Here is a 23,622-nt window from a genome sequence, read left to right as displayed (position 1 = left end):
CAATAGGGACTTCTTTTTTAATGCATCTCTAGTTTGGGATAGTATCTTAACAACCTAGTTAATAAAATCTTTTTTTTTTCTTAATACCCCCCCTCACCCTCAAAATTTGTAAAATCAAATAGTTGAGATTGACAAGTCAAATAGTTGAGATCATCCATTCAAATCATCTATGTCGGTAATTTGATTCAGTGATCTTGATAATTCAAGCTTAAATGTCGAGATCAATGAATGTAAAGATTCAATCTCGATGATCAAAGTAAAAGTTGATCTCAATGATTTGAATTGTCGATCTTGACAATTTAAATCATCAATATCACGAATTGAAAGGGAGCTGACGGGGAAATAAGAAAGAAAAAACTTATTGCATGGACGATCAAGTTACAATGCATGTGTTAACCCCAAAGGGTAGGTGAAGCGGAGGTCTTGAGTACAATCCCCCCCCTTGTTTTTAATAAACAAATTGGACATGTCAACACGGTTGGCCTTAACCCAAACCTGTTAACTTTGTTCCATTTTCGAGTCATGTTAGAATTGCCACCTCTATGCACTAGGGACTTCTTTTTCAGTGCACCACGAGTTTGGGGACAGTATCTTAACAAACTATTTAATAAAATCTTTCTTTCTTAATGCTCACCTCACCCCTAAAGTTTCCAAAATTAAGTAGTTGAGAATGACAACTCAAATAATTGAGACCATCCATTCATATCATTGATGTTTGCTAATTTGAATCATTGATGATGATCGAAATAAAAGTTGATCTCAATGTTTTGAATCATCAATATCATGAATTGAAAGGGAGCTTACGGGGAATGAAGAAAGAAAAAGCTTACTACATGGACGATCATGTTACAATGCATGTGTTAAACCCAAAGGGTTGGTGAAGCGGAGATCTTCAGTATGGTCACCCTCTTAGGGATTTATCCCAGAAATCATGTAATGTAGTGTGTGTGTGTGTGTGTTTTGTTTTTTTTTTTTTTTTTGTAGGGGGGGCTATGTGAAAACTGAAAATTCGACATGCCATAGCCAACAAATTTTAGAAATCGAATTTTGATGGGTCATGGCCTTTGAAATTTTTTATGTTCCCCAATTCGACAGTTTAGAACCATCAAATTTCTCTCATCCTCCATTAATTTGATGGTTTCAGTCCGTCAAAATAAAAAATTGACAATGAAAAATTTGATGTCTTGGTCTGTCAAATATAGATTTTTTTCACATTATGGGGGTGTGTTTAGAAATAAACACTTCCATCAAGGTTCATTTAGTAATTTTTCCTATTTATTATTTACTACCATGGTTTGCCCTTTTTTACTATTCTATTTTCTTTGCTCTTCTCAAATGCCAAATTTTTGTTATAAAATTAATGAAAAATGAAGAAAATACCCAAACTCAATTAAAAAGATGATAATTTGAAATATTATGAACCTCATATTCATAATTGTGAATCTATTTTTCATAGGATAAGATACAATGTTTAAGTAGTGTTGAAGAAATAATTCATATTAAATTGGTTGATTATTACAAGAGCCTAATATGATTTTTATAAAGAATCAAATCAACCAAAAATATAGAAACAACATTTATTAGAAAGATAAAAACTACCTAAATTAATTGATATTTCCCAATTAATAGAGAATCATAAATATTTGCACAGGTCATGAGATACAAATTTCCTATTTTAATGATATACACTAATAATTATTCTCATGCATATTTATTTAACACAACCACATAATCAAGCATCATCTTCTCAAACTCATCTCATATATATATATATATATATATATATGGGTCAGGTTCAAAAGACAACCATTTCAACACACATATAGACAACGTGTTTTGTCTTATATGGGCAAAAATGTTTGGAATGGACTGATTTTTTGTGAGGATGATCTCTGTGATGAGGGGATCATCCTGGAAAAAAATCATCCCATTCCAAAACTTGTAATCTCATCAAAATTGATTTACAAAAGTTGGACGGTCTAGAAGTTTCATAATAAGCTGATTTTTGGCAAGGATGATCTCCTCATCACAGAGATCATCCTCACAAAAAATCAGTCCATTCCAAACATTTTTACCCATATAAGACAAAACACGTTGTCTATATGTGTGTTGAAATGGTTGTCCTTTGAACACCTGACCCTATATATATATATGGGCCAGGTTCAAGGGCCATATGAGAAAACATATGAGAAAACTTTCGTTTTTCAAAGTAAGGGTTAGAGGTTTTGGATTGAGCTGATTTTTTGTAAGGATGGTCACTATGATGAGAAGATCATCTTCACAAAAAATCAGCTCAATCAGAAACTTCTAAATCCATCAAAACTGATTTACAAATTTGTGATAAAAATTGGTAAAAAATCGACGGTCCACATTCTAAATCACTTTTAAGGGGTTAGAAGTTTCAGATTGGGCTGATTTTTTTTTTTTTGGATGATCTTTCCATCATAGAGATCATCCTCACAAAAAATCAGCTCAATCCAAAATTTCTAACCCATATTTTAAAATTTTATTTACCGTCGAAAGTTTTCTCATATGTTTTCTCATATGGCCCTTGAACCTGACCCTATATATATATATGTATATATTTATTTTTAGTTGAGCATGGATGAGAGTAGTATTAGAATGAGTGACCTCCTAGGAAGCACTCGTGTTACACCCTTCCCACTTTTATGTCATATATATATGTCATAAGAGAGTTTAAACTCATAACTGAGTTGGTTTGATTCTTTGTAAGGCAACATTGAGGTTGTGGGTTCAAATTCAACTTACCCATAAAAATTATATTTGTAATAAAAAGGGCCAATCTACATAATAAGGCCAAAATCATGCAAGGTGTGATCATACCAACATGAATGCATAAAATCCAATTGGACGAGAGTAGTATTGGGATGGATAACCTCCTGAAAAGTCCTTGTGTTGCATTCCCCCCACTTTGGGCTTAGACACATAACTTAATTGATTCGGCACATCGCAAAACAACTTTTAGGTTGTGGATTTGAGTCTAACTTACCCATATAAAAAAAGGATCTCCATGAGGTTGAAAGAAAAGAAAAAAAAAAAGTCTATAGCCTTGCTGAGTTCATCTTGACTTGAAAAGTCTAGTTTAATTTGTAATTAAAATTTTAGTTGAAGTCAACTTTATGCATGACTAATAGCTTTATAATGGAGCTACTGGACTATGTGACGTATATATCCTAAGGATACATTTTTTATCCCAGTCGTAGTTTAACGATTGGGATTTCTTCTTCTTTTCTTATATGAGTCACCAGATCTCAACCCTATGCATTAGGGGAGTGGCATGTCAGATACTTTTGATGTTAAGTTATTCTTTTAAGTTATTTTTTATATAATTAAACAGCTTTTTAGCAAAAGAAAATACTAAAATTATTCTAGATGTAATACTAGGATTATCAAAATTTTAATTATATAAACTCAAAATTTAAGGCATTAATAGAATTTTAAATAATTATTTGGTAGTAGATCTCACTGTAAGGATCTTGATTAAGTTCTAACATTTTTTAAAAGAAGTACATTTAGAGATATTAAGCCATACTTACTCCAATCCTTTGTGGATAACACTTTGGTTGATCCAACCACTCAGTGGGTCAATCTCCATACCACGATTATTTTTGCTAAAAATCAATATATTCTAACACTAATATTTTTCCTGATGAGTCTAGATTTTTCACATTCAAGTCAACTTTCAATGATATTAAGTATATATCAAAGAGTCGTGATAAACTAACTCACCCACATGGCATGTGCTAGAACCATAGACTTATGTATCGAGATACACAACTGCACATCCCCATAAATTTGTGCAGTTGTGTATCCCGATGAAAGAAAATTTATGATTCTAACACATCCCACGTCAAGAGAGTATTTTGAGTATGCCACGTGGAGGTGTCAAATTATCCTTACTCTATATCAAAATAGTTTAATATTTTGTAAGGGGATGATTCCAAGGTCTGAAAATTTTATTAAATAGTTGAATTGTGTGACATGATATACATGTGAGCCCTACACGTTAGAATACAAATGGAGAGTAATTATACATTTATACTAACTCTTTAAAGATAGATAACAGATTTTAGGTTAAGAGAGAGAGAGATGAATGGGAGAATATTTAGGGAGAGTTTATTTGATTGTTATACTTTAATTCCATATTATTGTAACTTTGGATTATAAGAATTAAATTATGAAAACTGGTTTTCCGATCCTGAATTTAGTTTGCCCACACTGTTTTTAGAAACTAATTTCAAAATTTAGAATTATACACCTTGTGTTGACTTTGTTCTACAATTGTGATACATTTATATAATCTTTTTAACACATCAAATTGCAAAAAAAATAAAAATTATTAACTGTCTCACCCTAATTAATAATTGAAATTTTATTTTCATAGAAGAAATAGTTTCAAAAAATTATTAACTGTCTCACCCTAATTAATAATTGAAATTTTATTTTCATAGAAGAAATAGTTTCAAAAAAGAATAATTTCGTTGAGAAAAATTTCCAACACAAAAAGTCCTTGATTTCACCTCCAAGTTATGTCCAAGTGTCCAACTAAAGGAAAAAAGTAAAAAAAGAGATCACAGGATACCATACTGCTACTTTTATTTCAGGCAACAGCCCCTATATTACTAACATGTTGCATGGCTTGCATGAAAGCACGTTAAGTGAGAAAAACATATTTGATCCTCCAATATAAAGGAGTAAAGTTTGTCACACTCACACCTAACCCCATAACATTGATGGGTCATCAAGAATTGGGTCCATGGATCACTTCAAGCCCATGTGCCATCCAAGCCACAGTGATGATAGATAAAGACATGTTAAAAGAAAGATAGTGAGAGAAAGAGAGATACCTTTATAGATCTTTAAGATTCTAATTCGAGGCCATAGTTTTGACAACAAATTGCTTCAAAGTTTGTATCCACAATTAAGAGAAACAGAAAAAGAGAAGGAGAAAAGGCAGAAAGTCGTTAGAAAAGACATAAAATTTATAGATCTTATAGACTTTGAGAACAAAATAACTTATCTTTTATAGAAGAAAAATCAAGCCACTTAATGTATAATAAAGATGATGCGTATCAAGCAAACAAAGATAAGTACACAAATTCATTTTTTTTTAATATATTTGAAACAGAAAGATTTACACCTAAACAATTAAACATGGGCTGGGCTTTTCTGACCACATGAATGGTTCAGATGGGAGATCAACAAGTTTTGTGGGAATCCCTAGGAATATCTTTGGAGAGTTAGAGTTTTTTATTAATTATTAAATATAAAAAAACTGAGGTTTCTTCCCTTTGGTCAGAGATGTATAAATTACGAGATTTGATCGTCTACTTCTTATAATCACAGCTGTCAGTTAGTGAAATTCACGGTGCCTGAGAGAGGGATTTTTCAATTAATTAACTCTGAGAAGTAGTAGTGGATTATAGTTAATTAATTTTCACTTTACGTAACGTCTCTAATTTGTGTATTTGTTTAGAAAAACACTAACGTCAAACCTCGTTTGAGAGAGAAAAGTCAAACAGATGTCCATTGAGTTAAGTCAACTTTAGAAACTCACGATTCGACTCAGTTGAGTCAATTAATTATATTTTTAAAATTATTAAATTATATTTATTTTCTGTTTTCCTATAATATATACACACAACTTGGGTTGATTTTAATCCTAGTATATGAGTTCCAAATAACTCGACCATGTTTTCTTTACTCAATAGCTTGAGTCACTCATACGAGTTCTAAAACATAGATGTTTCAGATTAGAATTCAGATTCTCTACTACATGTACTACATGAGTGTTGAGTTCGTGGACTTTTAAACATTCTTTAATCTCACCTAATGTGGAGTACGAATTTTCTGTTTAGTAACCAATGGCATGATGTCACGTGTACTAAAAAAATGGCAAGTGTGATTAGTTGGTGGAGAGAAAATTTCTAAGCAGGCGGTTAGAAGTTTGGATTTTAAGTGTTTATTTTAATAATACACGTGGTAATATCCTATTGGTTCATCAGCTTCGATGTGATTAATTGATTAGCCTCATGAGTTTGATGTGTTTGATAATCCTCGTGATTCGCTTAACACAAATATTACAGGCTACGGTCCCACGACCGATAATATATTTTCAATTCAGTGGAATCCATGTCATGTGACGGAATCTTGCTAGTCACACAAAGATACCCCTTTATGTGTGGCCGAATCATTGAGGTGGACATTAAATGTCCACATTCATACCTCATATTGTTAAGAGGTTTCAATTAAAAAAATGTTATTAAAATAAATAGTTTCTATTAGATATCTGCAATCTTCACTAATTAGTCGAATTTTATATTCCATGTCCATATTATAAAATATAATTTCTTAATAGAAGCAAAAGAATGAATCATATTAATGGCGATCGTAATAAACCATGCTAGCTTGTTTGTGTCTCTCCAAGCTGTCCTTGTGATTTCTTTCCTAAGCTCCCCCACATGATACCATTTCAATTGGTATTTTTCATCCATGCTTCTTCTTTTTGACATTTAACATTTGGATCCTAAAACCAACATCATAGTTAATTAAACCTTGTCTACAAATTTTAGAGTTGACTAAACAAACCCATTACACCATTTTTTTTCCATTTTAGAAATATTTAGGTAATTTATGCTAATTGCTTTGTCCAAGTTTTATATTTTCTCTATTACGAATATTGATACATTGAGACATGTGTAGAGGTCATTTTTCAAGTAGATTCCTAGCACTTTGAATTGTAACTTCAATGGTAAATTCCTTATCTCCTATAGAACTTAGGCATTGGTGTGATACCCACAAAAAATTCTCCGATGCCCATATTATAATATTGGTATAAAGTTTTGTCATATTCAAATGATTCTACTCCGCTGTCCAAAAGTCCTTTTCCCTTATGGCCTATCCTTGTTTATTGAAATCTTCCTTCTGCAGTATGAAAGTTTTCCACTTAGGAAGATACCTCCTTTGGGCGTAATCAAATCCTTTTCCTTACTTGAAAATGGATGAGCACCTTCTCGGATTCAAGTTTTTACTCGGTTTTTGAGACTCGATAGAGCTATATCTGAGCTCTACTCAACCCTCATAACAATATGTATTTTTGATTCAATTTATAACTTAATATATAAAAAAAGATGAATATGGTATTGTCCATAAAAATATAATAAATTAGATTAGAAATAAACCTACAAAAGTTCTTTAGTGATTGTTGATATCTTAATTGGGTGATATTTTTCTATTTAAATTTTAAATATCTTTACTGCAATTAAGGGAGGACTGTCAAAATTGTACAAAGAATCTAAGTTAATTGATTCTTTGTAGTCCAAAGATTGAATCGGCAACTTTTATATTGTTGAGTATTTAATTTACAATGCTAAATTTAAATTATTGAAATTAGAATGTTGAAACACAAATCATAGTTAATTTTGATTGATTCATCAATTTTTTAAATAAATAGAATATATTTTTTTAACCAATATCTATACTAGCATAAAAAGTATAGATGAATGGAACACATCATTTTACAATGACCATATTAACACATAAAGTTGAGAAATGTCTCACAATTGTTTCTTGGCTTGTCCTGTTTTAATTGTATTCCTTCGCATAAAAAAGATTTAGGTAACAAAAAGGATTAAATCAATGACCAGGAATCAAATAAGAAAATTTATAAATCTAATAACTAGAAATTGCAGATGAAGGTGACTGTTTTTATGTATAGGTCCACTAGAAGATCCATCTATGAAATTAGTGAGACAAAAAGTATCATACAAGATATTACAAAACATAGTTCCAAATCGTGATTTGATGTCTCGTTCCGTGGGTGAGACCCAATTATCTCAGACAAATGACGAGATAAATCATTTAACTCGATTTACAATTATTTATTAAAATGTATTTATATATGAGTAATTATTATTTTTATAAAATGAGATCATACTCACAACATAATTTTATTTAAATAGTAAATACTTAAAATTTTGAATCATAAAAAATAGTTATTTTCTGAAAAAAAATACAAAATCTTGATTGATTTGGCTGAATTTTCCTTCCTCGCCCGAGATTTTTAAAATATCATCTGCATTGTTTCAGTTGTTTCTGAGATGGTGTGAAGCTTGAGACGTCGTGTAAATCCATCTCATTAATATACAATACCAAGATGATTCGGGCGAGTCATCTCAAACTAGGATGAGATTTGAACCCATGATTACAACAGATGACATCAAATTTTTGTGATAGAAAAATAACAACTTCATGTCCCCAATGACATCTCCTCCAACCAACTCTCGAGGTTGTAGTTGGTCTATCTTCCCCTGTACTAATAAGTATAGCTTCAAAACCAGTATCCTCGATTGCTTCCGATAGTTGGTTATGGCTTACGATCTTGGGATCATATCGGATTTCTGCCTCTTTGGTTGCTAACGCAACTCGGGCTATTTGTACACCATGAATACCTTGTAAAGAAGATTCAACAGTTCTTGAGCAAGAAGTGCAAGTCATTCCTTTTATACGTATTCGACATGTTTGAAAGGATCTTTCATTAACTTCCTCCTCAATCAATGTGGCCTCAAATCCAACATCTTCAATGGTCTCCCGAATTGTCTCCTTCTACAGATTGTGAGTGTCATAACGACAGTAAGTTAATTAGAATTGATTGGTGTAACAATAAAATGGGAAGCCAAGCCATGTTATCTAATATCTATGGAGAAGTGCATAGTCCTAAGAAGAAAATCAGATAACTAACTTCAAACTAGCAGTAAAATCTAATCTTATTTTCATTACTCTAGTAGTAAAAATAATGGAATAACAATTATACCTGAAGATCAATAGGAGGAGTCGCATCAGCACTAATTAAACAACCACTTTTTTAGTTTTGTATTTTCTCTTCGAAGATAACATTTTGCATTTTATCTTTCAAATTTAGTTGGTTACTGGAGTGCAACCTATAGGCTACATGCACGGGATATGTTGATGTTGATACATTATTGGGAGGCCTATAAGTTTGAACATAATTTAAAATAGCTAGTATTTCCTATAAAGGTATAATTGTCTTTATAATAAATTTAAAAGGTTATTTTATAAATTTCATAGTGATATTCTAGTATTATAACATGTGCTATTTAACATAATACAACATTATTTATAATTTGAAAAATAATTAACATGAATTTGGCATCGACAATACTCACCCTTTTCTTATTATAGATATTGAAGATTTAAGCTAAGTCGGGGAAATTTCGGAATTCAAAATCTAGTGTCAACAATACTCTATTTCCCTTCTCTCATTATAATAGTAAGTAGTAAATATTTAAAAGGTTATTTTAAAATTTTCATATAGATATTCCAGTATTATAACTTGTGCGATTTAATGTAATGTGGGGCTATTCTTAGAATTTAAAACTTTAGTGTCTACAATACTCTACTTCATCTTCTCCTATTATAATGGTAAAGATATGAAAGTTTTACTCGTCCATAATGGTAGAATGGTATCTTGTTCTTCAAAACGATAAGTTAATTTTTTTGAATATCAAATAATTTTCTTTTAAATATTCTGTAAAGAAAAAAAAAAGTATTCCCAACAAAGTTCTCGTTGTTTGCTTTGACTAAATTGTTGCTTTCTATGATGCTAGTAAAAAAAATCGTTGCTTTTAAATAATTTTCTCAAAATAAAATCACCTTCTAAATAAATAAACAAAAATATTAGAAATAAGAGAAAATCAAACTCTTAAATGCTTTTAAAATTTTCAATAGATATTCCAATATTATAAGTTGTGAGATTTAATGTAATGCAAGGGATATATAGTAATTTGAACAAATTAATTAACATAGATTTGGTGTCAACAATACCCAGCCTCATTATAATATATATATATATATATATATATATATATATATATATATATATATATATATATATATATGTGGATGGATCATGGGACATATGTAAAAATAATGTAATAAAAATAATTTTTCAAAATGTGGGTTAGAAGTTTCGGATTGAGCTGACTTTTTGTGAGGAAGATCTCTATAATGAGAAGATCATCCTAAAAAAATAGTCCAATACGAAACTTCTAATTCCATCAAAAGTGATTTAGAATGTGGACTGTCCATTTTTCAGCAATAATTTGTAAATCACTTTTGATGGACTTAGAAGTTTCAAATTGAGTTGATTTTTTTGTGAGGATGATATTCTCATCATAGGTACCATCCTCACAAAAAAAATTAGTTCAATCCGAAACTTTTAACTCATGTATATATACAAGTTTACTTGTCCACGATGATAGAACGGTGTCTTGTTCTCAAAAAAAAAAAAAGAAGTTATTTATCCATTTTTATTTCTAAACATCAATTATTATTATTTAAATAGTTGATGTTTTAAAATAAAGTGGAGAAGAAAGTAAATCAATGTCGTTTCAACGAATTTGTTGCTTTCTTCAATATAAATAAGCAAATTGGCTGCTTTTAAGTAGTTTTCTGATCAAAATAAAATCACCCTCTAAATAAATAAATAAACAAAAATATTAGAAATAAGGGAAAATTAAACTCTTAAAAGCTCTGACTTACATTGACGAAATTGGGATAAAATAGAACCTGCGCTCTATTATTGAGAACATCAACAACGGCTTCTTGGATTCCTGGAAGCCGTTTGATGGCTTTTTCAACAGATCTTGCACAAGCAGAACACGTCATACCAATAACCGAAAATAAGGCCTTAGTCTCTGATCCTGGGGAAGCAGAGATCCCCTTTGGGTATGTTGGCATGGAAGGATGAGGAGACAAATCTCTTCTTGGGCACTCATTTCCATTGCAAGACACCATACTACTTTTATTTCAGACAACAGCCCCTATATTACTAACATGTTGCATGGCTTACATGAAAGCACTTTATGTGAGAAAAACATATTTGATCCGCCAATATAAAGGAGTAAAGGTTGTCACACTTACACCTAACCCTATAACATTGATGGGTCCTCAAGAATTGGGTCCATGGATCACTTCAAGGCCATGTGTCATCCAAGCCACAGTGATGATAGATAAAGACATGTTGAGAGAAAGAGAGATACCTTTATAGATGCTTAAGACTTTAATTCGAGGCCATAGTTTGGACAAGAACTTGCTTCAAGTTTCTATCCACAATTCAGAGAAACAGAAAAAAGAGAAGGAGAAAAGGGAGAAGGTCGTTAGAAAAGACATAAAATTTATAGATCTTATAGACTTTGAGAACAAAATAACTTATCTTTAATAGAAGAAAAATCAAGCCACTTAATGTATAATAATCATGTTGCGTGTTCAGCAAACAATGATAAGTACACAAATTCATTTTTTTTTTTTATATTTGAAACAGAAAGATGTACACCTAAACAATTAAACATGGGCTGGGCTTTTCTGACCACATGAATGGCTCAGATGGGAGATCAACGAGTTTTGCGGGAATCCCTAGGAATATCTTTGGAGAGTAAGAGTTTTTTTTTAATTAATTATTAAATATAAAAAAAAACTGAGGTTTAATTCTTCTCTTTGGTCAGAGATGTATAAATTACGAGATTTGATCGTCTACTTCTTATAATCACAGCTGTCAGTTAGTGAAATTCACGGTGCCTGAGAGAGGGATTTTTCAATTAATTAACTCTGAGAAGTAGTGGATTATAGTTAATTAATTTTCACTTTACGTAACGTCTCTAATTTGTGTATTTGTTTAGAAAAACACTACGTCAAACCTCGTTTGAGATAGAAAAGTCTAACAGATGTCCATTGAGTTAAGTCATTAACTCACGATTCGACTCAGTTAAGTGAATTAATTTTATTTTATAATTATTAAATTATATTTATTTTCTGTTTTCCTATATTATATAACACACAACTTGGGCGGATTTTAATCCTAGTATATGAGTTCCAAATAACTCAGCCGTGTTTCCTTTACTCAATAGCTTGAGTCACTCATACGAGTTCTAAAACATAGATGTTTCATATTAGAATTCAGATTCTCTACTACATGAGTGTTGAGTTCGTGGAATTTTAAACATTCTTTAATCTCATCTAATGTGGAGTACGAATCTTCTGTTAAAGAACCAATGGCATGACGTCACGTGTATTAAAAAAAAAAGTAAGTGTGATTGGTTGGTGGGAGAGAAAATTTCTAAGCAGTTAGGAATTTGGATTTTAAGTGTTTTTTTTAATAATACACGTGGTAATATCCTATTGGTTCATCAGCTTCGATGTTATTAAATGATTAGTTTCATATGAGTTAGATGTGTTTGATAATCCTCGTGATTCACTTAACACAAATATTACAGGCTACGGTCCCACGACCAACAATGTATTTTCAATCCAGTGGATTCCATGTCATGTGTTGCCGAATTATGAATGTGGACATTAAATGTCCACATTCATACCTCATATTAGTAAGAGGTTTCAATTAAAAGAATGTTATTAAAATAAATAGAGGGTATTAGATATCTGTAATCTTCACTAATTACTCGACTTTTATACTCCATGTCCATATTATAAAATATAATTTCTTAATAGAAGCAAAGAATGAATAACTACACGAACACATCATATTAATAGTTAGCGACCGTAATTAACCATGCTATATTGTTTGTGTCTTCCGAATCTATCCTTGTGATTTCCTTCCTAAAGCTCCCCCAAATGATACCATTTCGATTGGCATTTTTAATCCTTGCTTCTTCTTTTTGACATTTAACATTTGAATCCTAAAACCAACATCATATTTAATTAAGCCTTGTCTACAAATTTTAGAGTCGACTAAACAAACCCATTACACCATTTTTTTCCATTTTAGAAATATTTAGGGAATTTAAGCTAATTGCTTTATCCAAGTTATATATTTTCTCTATTAAGAATATTGTTATAAATACAATAAATTACTTCAGAAGCATGATACATTGAGATAGGTGTAGAGGTACTTTTTTTCAAGTAAACTCCTAGAACTTTGAATTGTAACTTCAATGGTAAATTCTTTATCTCCTATCAAACTTAGGTATTGATATGATATCTGCAGAAGATCCTCTGATGCCCAAGTTATAATATTGGTATAAAGTTTCGTTGTATACAAATGATTCTGCCCCACTGTCCAAAAGTCCTTTCCCTTATGGCCTCTCCTTGTTTATAGAAATCTTCCTTCTACAATATGAAAGTTTTCCACTTAGGAAGATACCTTCTTTGGCGTAATCAAAATCCTTTTCCTTACTCAAAAATGGATGAGCTCCTTTTCGGAGACTTGGCAAAGCTATATCTGAGCTCTACTCAACCCTCATAACAACATGTATATTTGATTCAATTTATAACTTAATATAAAAAAAAAGAAGATGAATATGGTATTGTCCATAAAAATATAGTAAATCAGATTAGAAATAAACCTACAAAAGTTCTTTAGTCGATTGTTGATATCTTAATTGGGTGATATTTTTCTATTTAAATTTTAAATATCTTTACTGCAATTAAGGGAGGACCGTCAAAATTGTACAAAGAATCTAACTTTCTCAATTGATTCTTTGTAGTCCAAGGATAGAATCGGCAATTTTTATAATCGTTGAGTATTTAATTTACAATGCTAAATTTAAAATATTGAAATTATCATGTTGAAACACAAATCATATTTAATTTTGATTCATCAATTTTTTAAATAAATAGAATTTATTTATTTATTTATTTTTTTTACCGATATCTATACTAGGATAAAAAGTTTAGATGAATGGAACACATCATTTTACAATGGCTATATTAACACAAAGTTAAGAAATGTCTCACAATTGTTTCTTTGGCTTGTCCTGTTTTATTCGCATGTGAATAGACGTCAGATTTAACTAACAAAAAGGATTAAATCAATGACCAGGAATCAAATAAGAAAATTTATAAATCTAGTAACTAGAAATTGCAGATGAAAGTGACTGTTTATTTGTATAGGTCCACTAGAAGATCCATCTATCGAATTAGTGAGACAAAAAGTATCATACAAGATATTACAAAACATAGTTCCAAATTGCGATTTGACGTCTAGTTCTATTCATGGATGGTATCCAATTATCTTGGACAAATTAATGAAGAGATAAATCATTTAACTCAATTTATAATTATTTTTTAAACTGTATTTATATATGAGTAGTTATAAATTTTTTCATGCTCACAACATAATTTTATTTAAATAGTAAATACTTAAAATTTTGATTCATAAAAATTAGTTATTTTCTTAAAAAAGTACAAAATCTTGATTGATTTGGCTGAGTTTTGCTTACTCGTTCGAGATTTTTAAAAATATAGTCCACATTGTTTCGGTTGTTTCTGAGATGGTGTGAAGCTTGAGACGTTGTGTAAATCTGTGTCATTAGTGAACGATACTAAAATGATTCAGGCGAGTCATCTCGAACTAAGATGAGATTTGAAACCATGATCACAACAATTAAATGTCATCAAATTTTTGTGAATAGAAAAATAGCAACTTCATGTCCCCAATGACATCTCCTCCAGCCAACTCTCCATAGTTTTTGCAGCTCTTTTTCTAGTTATCATGCGTCTATCTTCTGCTAGAACAAAAGAGGTTTGCTCTTCCTAAGGTTGTAGCTAGTCTGGGTCTTCCTTAACTTTGTCAACCTTTCAGGTAAAAAAAAACTCCATAGATAGTTTTATTTTTTATATTTTTTGTCTACTTGGACTAAATGTAAGTTATGTATTTCCTACATTTTCTCCCTTTTTAACTAGTAGTTATTATTTAGTATAGTGAAGTTTATTTTCATTTTTTCGTATGGTCTAGATCTATGTTACCCAATTCATTTCTATGAATCAGTACAAAGCGAACCAGTTCATGGTATGATTTTTATTGAGTTTGTAAAATTAAGCAAATCATGAACCCACCGAATTTTGGTTGGATTTGATGAACCAAAACATTTGGTTTAGCGAACCCAAGAATGAAATTTGACTAACCCACCAATTTCGTTTGGAGAATAAAATATTTTTTAATTAATTTTTATTGTTTTATTGTTTATATTTAAAATTTTAAATTATTTGACACTAAGTTATTTCCATTTACCATAAAAAAATGATGTATTATAGTTATAATTATAACTTGTATACTTGAATTATACATATACACAAGCGAACAAACTACGAAACCAAACCCAAAAATAAATTTTCTCTACCTACCTCTTCCAACCAGGTTCATTTTATATTAGTGAACCATGAACTCCAAACCCAAATTCAAACCTATCGAACCCAGAACTAGGTAACACAGGTCTAGATTTCTTCAAAATGCCATGGCTGCATGTGGTAGTTAAGCGTGTGTTAAGTAACAAACCTTGGTGAGATCTTTCCTTTGAAATCCATTATCATTTTAATAATATAATTTAATGAAGAGTCGTGATAATATGACACCCACTTCTGAAAAACACCCCCTATGCCCACATCACATAACCGTAGATCATTTGCCTCGGGATACACAGAATCATAAATCTTTTTTTTTGTGTATCCCAAGGCAAATGATCAACGGTTATGTGTCGGGGGCATTTGTAAGAGGAGAGCCTCGTATTATTTATTATTTTAAGAATGACATGCTCTACAGGTAGTCGGTACTCCTCCACGCACAAAGTAATTTAAATTCAAATTCAAACGCGCGAGTATACCTACCCCACTGGCCAAGAAATTGACAGGAGTTGACTTTAAACCCATAAATTTAGGCCCAAGCAAGAGCTCTCTACGTCAAACGCTTGGATATTATTCTGGACTTGGGCCTATTATAGAAGCTCAGGATACAGTCCAGATCCAGAACAAAAGTTCAAGATATAGACAGGAGTTGAATTTAAACCCATAAATTAGGCCCACGCAAGAGCTATCTATAGTCTACATCAAATGCTTGGCCAACATATATTATTCTGGAATTGGGCCTATAATAAAAGTAAAAGATACAGGCAGGAGTTGACTTGTAACCCATAAATTAAGTCCAACGCAAGAAGAGCTCTCTAGTCAAAGCCCATTAAGCTTCTAATACCAAGAATTGCACCAATTTATTTCTGTTTGATTTGGTCCTAACCTAGAAAGCCCATTTAGGGTTGCAAATCGTGCCAGGCTGCCTTACATTAGGCCTGGGCCAGGCTGGGCTTGAGGATAAGGGAGGCTTGAGCCCGGTTTGTGACCAAGTTAGTTTTAAGCCTAGATTCAACCCTGGGCTTGGGTCGATATCTCTTTTAAAAAAATTAAAAAATCTTTAAAAGAAACATTTTTACTATAAAACAGTAAAATAAAATAATTATAGAATTTCTTATAAAACTTTGAAAAAAAAAAAAACACTTTTATTATTAAAACTTAAGAAGAAAAACTTTAAAGAAAAATATATATATAAAAAAAAAAATTCAAAACTTTGAAAAATACAAAAAAAAAATATTTGAATAGATGTTAGAAAATGAATTTGCACTTTTCATATGTAATAAAAGTGGTGAAATCATCTTTGATAGGACAAATAACTTTTGAAAGCATTGTATCTAACACTTTATGAATGAAGTAAGTAGTGAATTTCATCACTTTTGAAAGCAATGGATCAACCATTTTATGAAAGAAGAAAGTGTCAAATTCATTTCTTTGGTACTGAAGAAAGCAACGAGTTTACTTCTTTCTAATAAAACCCTAAAGCCTAAACTCAATGAAAATGCAACTTGAGGTTGTTAAGAAACATCTTTGATATATTAGAATGATATTCTTTTGTAAAAAAATGAAACATTATTAATATAAAAAAAAAATTATAAATAACTTACATTTTCAGAGAATGAGATAGATCGATGACTAAATCTTCCAAAATGATGACTATGTTATTCAAATCGTCAAAATGTTATTTCACTAGTCATCGAAAATCTTAGTTAAGGTAATAGAGACAATGGTGGACAAATAATGTTTTATATTATGAGAATGGTCTTATGGGTATTTTAAATATTTCTTATATCCAAGTGTAATTTATTTGATAAAATTTGAGAAGTACTATGGGCACCCCAACTTTTACTTATTACACTCCAATTAAAAATAAAATATAAGTGAATTGTTGACAATAAGTAAAAGTTGGGGTGCCTATAGTAGTTTTTTTTATGTTAGATTTCTATTTTTTACGTTTATGATTTTATATGAGCCTAATCCTAATTGTAAACAACAACTGAAATTGTTTGAATGAGTTTTATAATGTTGATTAATAACCTGAGCCAAATCTTTGTAATGTTTGAATTTAATCTTTAATTGGGGTCAGACACTCAGATTGGGCTCTTTGATATTTAATCCTTCAAACAACATTTATAACAGCTACCAGTGTAAATCCTTTCCAAATTTCCATGTTGTTTTTCTCAAACAGATTAGTTTCACTACTGAAAGTTTACATAAATAACATATCGATCTTTGGCAAACTATATCATGACTGGTTGCTCAACCTGAATCCCTGTAATAGCTAGGTTGGCCAAGCTCTTGGGTTTTCTATAATTCTTCAACAATAGAGAACAACAAACAACACTAACCGAAGAAGCTGCCATTGCTGCCCCAGCAATCCATGGAGGTAGACGGAATCTCGTGGATGGGAAAAGGACCCCAGCGGCAATTGGAATGCCGAGGAGGTTATAACCCAAAGCCCAAATGTAGTTCAGACGAATGCGGGAGAAAGTTTTCCTTGAGAGATCAATTGCCGTTATCACGTCTTCCAAGTTACTCTTCATGAGGACAATGTCAGCTGCCTCGATAGCTATGTCCGTACCAGCACCAATTGCCATTCCAACATCGGCTGACACTAGTGCTGGTGAGTCGTTGATTCCATCTCCAACCATTGCCACGGTCAATCCCAAACTCTGGAGATGACATTTGCTAATAAATACACATGTTTATGACAATTGTATACGGAAGATCGTTAACATTTCGTACCTGTAGTTCCTTTATTTTCTCTGCTTTTTGGTCAGGCTTGGCTTCAGCAACAACGTTCTCGATCCCAACCTCCTTGGCAACAGAATTTGCTGTGCCCCAATTGTCACCTGTCACCATAAAGCTCGTTATGTTCATGGACTTGAGAATGGATATGACATCTTGAGCACCGGGCTTTAATGGATCGGATATGGATATTACTCCAACCAACTGCCCATCCATAGACACCAGAGTCCCAGTTTGAGCCATCGCTTCAGTTTCTTGAAGGATAACTTCAACATGGATTGGAATAGGAATGTTTGAATCCAACATGAGACTCTTGTTTCCCACGACTATTTCCCTGTTTTGAACTTTAGCTTTCACACCATAGCCAGTAATGGAAAGAAATTCCCGTGCTTCTGGCAAGCCATTGTTCTCGTTTTCTCTGAATTTCTTGGCGTACTCGACAATGGCCTTGGCTAGTGGGTGGTCACTGTTTACCTAATGTGATTACAATATGCCAACTTCATCAAAGTCATTCTTTGTTTGATCAGCTTGAAAGAAGAAAAAAAATTAACCAGGAATCTAACAACTCAAATGGATAAACCAGGAAATAAAATATGTCATCAAAGAATATTTTCTGTGTTGTAGGGTCTTAATTATATAGGTTCAGAGCTTCATAAGTCTATATAAACTAAGCCAAAAAAAAAAAAATCTATGGCTATCAATTCAAGTGAGAATTAACAAAACCACTCTCTTCTATTTGAATAACAAAAATAATTTTTATATCTTTAGATTTCCTCAATTTCAATTTAAGCCTTGTCAAATACTCCAACACCCATTTCGTGTTTAAGAATCTCTATCGAGTGAGCTTGCTTGGGTCAAGAAAGAATGAAAAACCCAAAAATCATTAAGTCAACTCGAAAACAGGACATACTTCTGCATTAAACCCAAGTTTAATTTAAACATTATTTCTGTACATAATTGACATTTCCTAATAATAATGATTTATTCAATCCATCAAGTGAAGCAAAGAAAGCAAGGCCTACCTCTGTTGCGGCAACCAATTCATAAAAATCACGAAGTAGCATGTTTTGCAAAAGCCTTGTGTTGACAACTACTGGCTTTCCAATGGTGAGGGTCCCTGTCTTGTCAAACACAATGCAATTCACCTACAAAGATAGATTTAATCCTTAAAAACTACTTATAAATTCATTAAAATGTATGGGTTGATACTGTAAAATAGAACAGAAGTAGAATTATAGCCAAAATGGCATGCATCAGAATAATAAAGAAGTATAAAGCAAAACACTATCAAAGGTGCACTCTCCTTATATGTAACTTCAAAATTTAAGATACTTCATGCCGACCTTATGTGCACTCTCCAATGCTTGGCCCCCTTTAATTAGTATACCTTGAGAAGCACCAACTCCAGTACCAACCATAACCGCGGTTGGTGTTGCCAGGCCTAGAGCACATGGGCAAGCTATGACCATGACAGAGATACCAAATTGAAGAGCAAGATCAAAGCTATCCATTGAAGATGCTATCCAAGATTTTGGGTAGCCATTGAATTTTCCAGCTAAATACCAAGCAAGCCAAGTGAAGCATGAAAGGATAACAACCTGAAAATTTAAACAAAATTACACAAATTTCTTACGTTTGTGTAATCTACCTGAAATCATCATGAAAGAGAGTAGAAGGTTATATTCTTACCAGAGGCACAAAATACTTTGAGATACGATCAGCAAACTTTTGCACAGGAGCTTTGGCCATTTGTGCAGATTCAACAAGTCGAACAATACGTGACAGAGCACTCTCAGATCCAACTCTTGTAACCTGAACATGTAACACCCCATTCTCATTCAGAGTCCCTCCAATCACTATATCACCTTTCCTTTTTGACACTGGTTGGGCTTCTCCTGTTATCATGCTTTCATTGACATGACTTTGCCCCCATATAACAAAACCATCTGAAGCTACTTTTTCCCCAGGCATTACCTTAATCACGTCATTCTTTTGTACCAACCTAGTATCAATTTCTTGCTCATTTGTCACATTTCCTTCACTATTAATAGTTAACAACGTTGCTGTCTCGGGCGCCAAATCCCTAATCTTTGCAATGGCCTCAGATGTCTTCCCTTTGGCTAAAGCCTCTAAATATTTTCCGAGTAGTATAAATGTAATAAGCATAGAACTGGTTTCGAAGAAATCCGTAGACTTGAAATTCGGCGAAGTGGCTGCCCTTAATACCGAATAGACAGAATAGAAATAGGCTGCATTGGTTCCCAAGGCAATCAAAACATCCATGTTTGCAGACCCATGTCGCAATGCATTGTACGACCCAGTATAGAATCGCCGACCAATGATGAATTGTACTGGAGTTGATAATATCCATCTCAAAAGCTCCCCAATACTCAACATGTTGAACACTTTAGTATCTAATCCATGTTTAATACCAGGGATATACATGAACACCATGGAGGTTAGGAATACTGGGATAGTAAAAACCAGACTCCAAAGGAAGGACTTATAGTAATTCTTAATCTCCTCGCGTCTATGAGGCTGTCTTTCCCCTCCCTCGGGATATATCGAACCCTTTAAATGCCCCGATCCTGTTGACTCAATCACATTGATGAAATTTCTGGGTCCTGTTTGATCTGGCCTATAAGAAATTGAGATTTTATGAAGCATGGAATCGATATCTATATCTTCAACTCCTGGGAGTGCTTGAAGAGAACTTTCAATCATCCTCATTGATTGATCGGTCAGTATTCCATCTATTTTGAGATGTATCTTGCTTCTTTCTTCCCCTGTACTAATAAGTATAGCCTCAAAACCAGTATCCTCAATTGCTTCCAATAGTTGGTTATGGTTCATGATCTTCGGATCATATTGGATTTCTGCTTCTTCAGTTGCTAATGCAACTTGGGCTTTTTGTACACCATGAATATCTTGCAGGGCAGATTCCACTGTACTTGAACAAGAAGTGCAAATCATTCCTTTTATATGTATTCGACACGTTTGCAAGGATCTCTCATTCACTTCCTCCTCAATCAATGCAGCTTGAAATCCAACATCTTCGATGGTCTCCCGAATTGTCTCTTCCTACGTAATGTGTGTGACATAACGTAATAATAATAAAATGGGAAGGCAAGCCATGTTGTCAAATAATATATATGGAGAAGTAAGTAGTCCTTATTAAACTAACAGGGAATTAATGAGAGTGAGAAGAAAAGAAGATTCTTTGGAGGCAACATTCTGCATTTTATTGTTCATGTTGAGGTAGAGCTTAGATCTGCATTAATTGATAATTCTTTGGATTTGAAAAAAAATGTAACTACGAGACTACTACAGTGTGGTATCCCCGGATACACCATTACATAGAAATGATGACATGAAAATGATTTGTATGATTCAATTTTGTATTTACATGTATGGCATTTTCGTCGTATCTTTCTTCAATGTCAAGTTGTGAATTCACCTTCATTTTTTTGGTATAATAAAAGAGTTGGATATGCTTCTGCCTTCAAAAGTGACGAATTTGGTATTTTATTTTTTTCGAATTGGAGAAATCGTTGCAATACTTTGTCTAACATGTGTGATTTCACCATTTTATTTACTTTTATGTTGAGAATGATTACAACCCTTGCTTATTGTTATGGTTTGTAGAGTCTGATGATACTGATCAGCAAGTGTTTGTCAGTCGAGTTATTTTCATAATCTCACTGGTACTATATAAAATCCTAGAAATATTTTATTGGGTTATATATTTATTTTTTTAATAAAAAGATGTTATCTGTAACTGTTAATTTTCTCTTCATAGTGGAATTGGTGTGATCCGTGGACATACCTCAATTGAACTGTTTGTTTATGGCTCTTACTTGAGTTATACACCAAAATATAACTATGATTTTACAACTTTTAGGGGCAGTTTCATCCTTAAAAAATGTGTAGTTATATATGTAGTAATTTAGTGAGTTGTGTCGAGATACATTAGATCATTCTAGTGTTGTAGTTATGGTGGTTATGTGACCACTTGTAACTCATTATCTATATAATAAGACTTCACCAGAGATCAAAATATCCAGGAAATTCAGTTATAAAAATTTATCAATATTCCAAGTACATAAACTAACAATGTTTTGTATTTTTGTATTTTTGTAGTTTTCATGATAAAGAATTATCATTGCCACCCGTGGACACGTAGACAATCTTGTTGAACCACGTAAATCTCTTGTATTTTATTTTGTTTTCTCTGTTTGAATCTTCGTAGTTTATCAATCTTGATCAATCAAAGGAAGTTTTTTTCTGCAACAAGAAGCATGTAAAATTTGTGTATCTGTGTGATTGCATCTTGTATATTAAAAGCTTCAATACTTGACATACTTACGTTGATGAAATTGGGAAAAAACAGAACCTGAGCTCTGTTATTAAGAACATCAACGATGGCTTCTTGGATTCCCGGAAGACGTTTGATGGCTTTTTCGACGGATACAGCACAAGCAGAACAAGTCATTCCAATAACTGAAAACAAGACCTTTGCCTCTGATCCTTGAGAAGCAGAGACATACTTTTCTTTTGGGTATGTGGGCATGGAAGGGTAATGGGGTTTAGGAGACTCAGACTCTTTTCCAATGCAAGTCACACCCAAAAACTTGCTCCCCATTGTTGTATTATACGTCTAAGTTAAGTACCTTTAAAGAAGCTTTTTGTATCTTATTTTCTCTCCTCTCTCCTCTCTGGAAAAAAAACACAAGAAGCCAAATTACAAGACAGTTAGCTCTATTATATAATAGTTGTGTGGGGTGGGGCGTCTGGTCATGTAAAGAAACTCATAATGGTTGTTAATTAATGATTACGTCGTATAAATTATATTAAACAAGTCTTTCACCTAAATAGAAGTACTATTTACATGTGAATTAGGATTCAGTACGGTGTTCCGTGCCTAAGTGGCGTGTTTTTATTGGATAATAATGACATTGAGTTGCGTGCACAACTTGTTTAACAGCCCGAGATATTTTAAACTCCAATTAAAGCATGCCTTATAGACACCGGTACTATTTTATGAGAACGGGACCCTTTGCTGGATCGCCCTAGTCTCTAATGTTCCTTCGGGACTTCAAGTTGTAAAAAATAGCGTTCTCCAAATCCGGTAATTTAGAAATACCTCCCTGTTAAAAAGTTGATATTAGGTTTACCCCCTTTTCAAAATTTAAGATTAGGTATTTACCCCTTGACCACAAGTCAAATTACTTTTTCTTGATGATTCAACGGTGGGTGAAGTTTTGATTTTTTTTATTTTTTTTATTTTTCAAAATGCTCTCAAAAACTTATTGTTGTGCGGAAGCGTAACAATAGTAAAGATAAAATAATAAAACAAACACATAAGATTCACATGATTCAACAAATCGCCTAAATCCACGGAGGAGGGGGAAAAATATCAAATATCAACAATATAGATTACAAACTCTCTGCCTAAAATCACAAAGAACTTCATAGAACAAAAAACATAAAGAAATCTTACTCAAAATGACAATATATACCTTAAAAAATTTGTCTTAGGAGGACTGCCCCGCCTAATCGAGTAACTTGGCCGAGGACCTTTCCCAATGCAGAGTGCACTCGACCTAAATCTCTCGAAGTCCAAGTCCAATAAGAATACTAGACATCTCACAACACTTATAAATCAAGATTTTGAAGGGAAAAAAAAAAAAAAAAAAAAATCAA

The 23,622-nt window shown here is 32.4% G+C and overlaps 2 protein-coding genes across 2 annotated transcripts; both read right to left on the bottom strand.

The window, feature by feature from the left end:
* Window positions 1–8,067: 8,067 nt before the first annotated feature.
* Window positions 8,068–10,780, bottom strand: LOC147389752 (putative copper-transporting ATPase HMA5). The gene is made up of 2 exons (XM_086417613.1): window positions 10,582–10,780; window positions 8,068–8,625 (listed from the first exon to the last, which is right to left on the bottom strand). The coding sequence occupies exons 1-2, from the start codon at window positions 10,777–10,779 to the stop codon at window positions 8,191–8,193; spliced, it is 633 nt and encodes a 210-aa protein (XP_086273739.1). The 5' UTR covers window position 10,780; the 3' UTR covers window positions 8,068–8,190.
* A 6,543-nt stretch (window positions 10,781–17,323) lies between these two features.
* On the bottom strand, window positions 17,324–22,561 carry LOC147389751 (putative copper-transporting ATPase HMA5). The gene is made up of 6 exons (XM_086418937.1): window positions 22,286–22,561; window positions 19,609–21,000; window positions 19,263–19,517; window positions 18,942–19,064; window positions 17,917–18,393; window positions 17,324–17,843 (listed from the first exon to the last, which is right to left on the bottom strand). Exons 1-6 carry the CDS (start codon window positions 22,559–22,561, stop codon window positions 17,412–17,414), a joined length of 2,955 nt encoding a protein of 984 aa, XP_086275063.1. The 3' UTR covers window positions 17,324–17,411.
* Between the last annotated feature and the right edge of the window lie 1,061 nt (window positions 22,562–23,622).

Source organism: Akebia trifoliata, chromosome 12 (assembly GCF_017979445.1).
Source record: "Akebia trifoliata isolate Shusen 1 chromosome 12, ASM1797944v1, whole genome shotgun sequence".
In the NCBI taxonomy this organism is placed as follows: domain Eukaryota; kingdom Viridiplantae; phylum Streptophyta; class Magnoliopsida; order Ranunculales; family Lardizabalaceae; genus Akebia; species Akebia trifoliata.
Note: the sequence above shows the minus strand (reverse complement) of the source record. Positions and strands in the feature narration are given on the sequence as shown.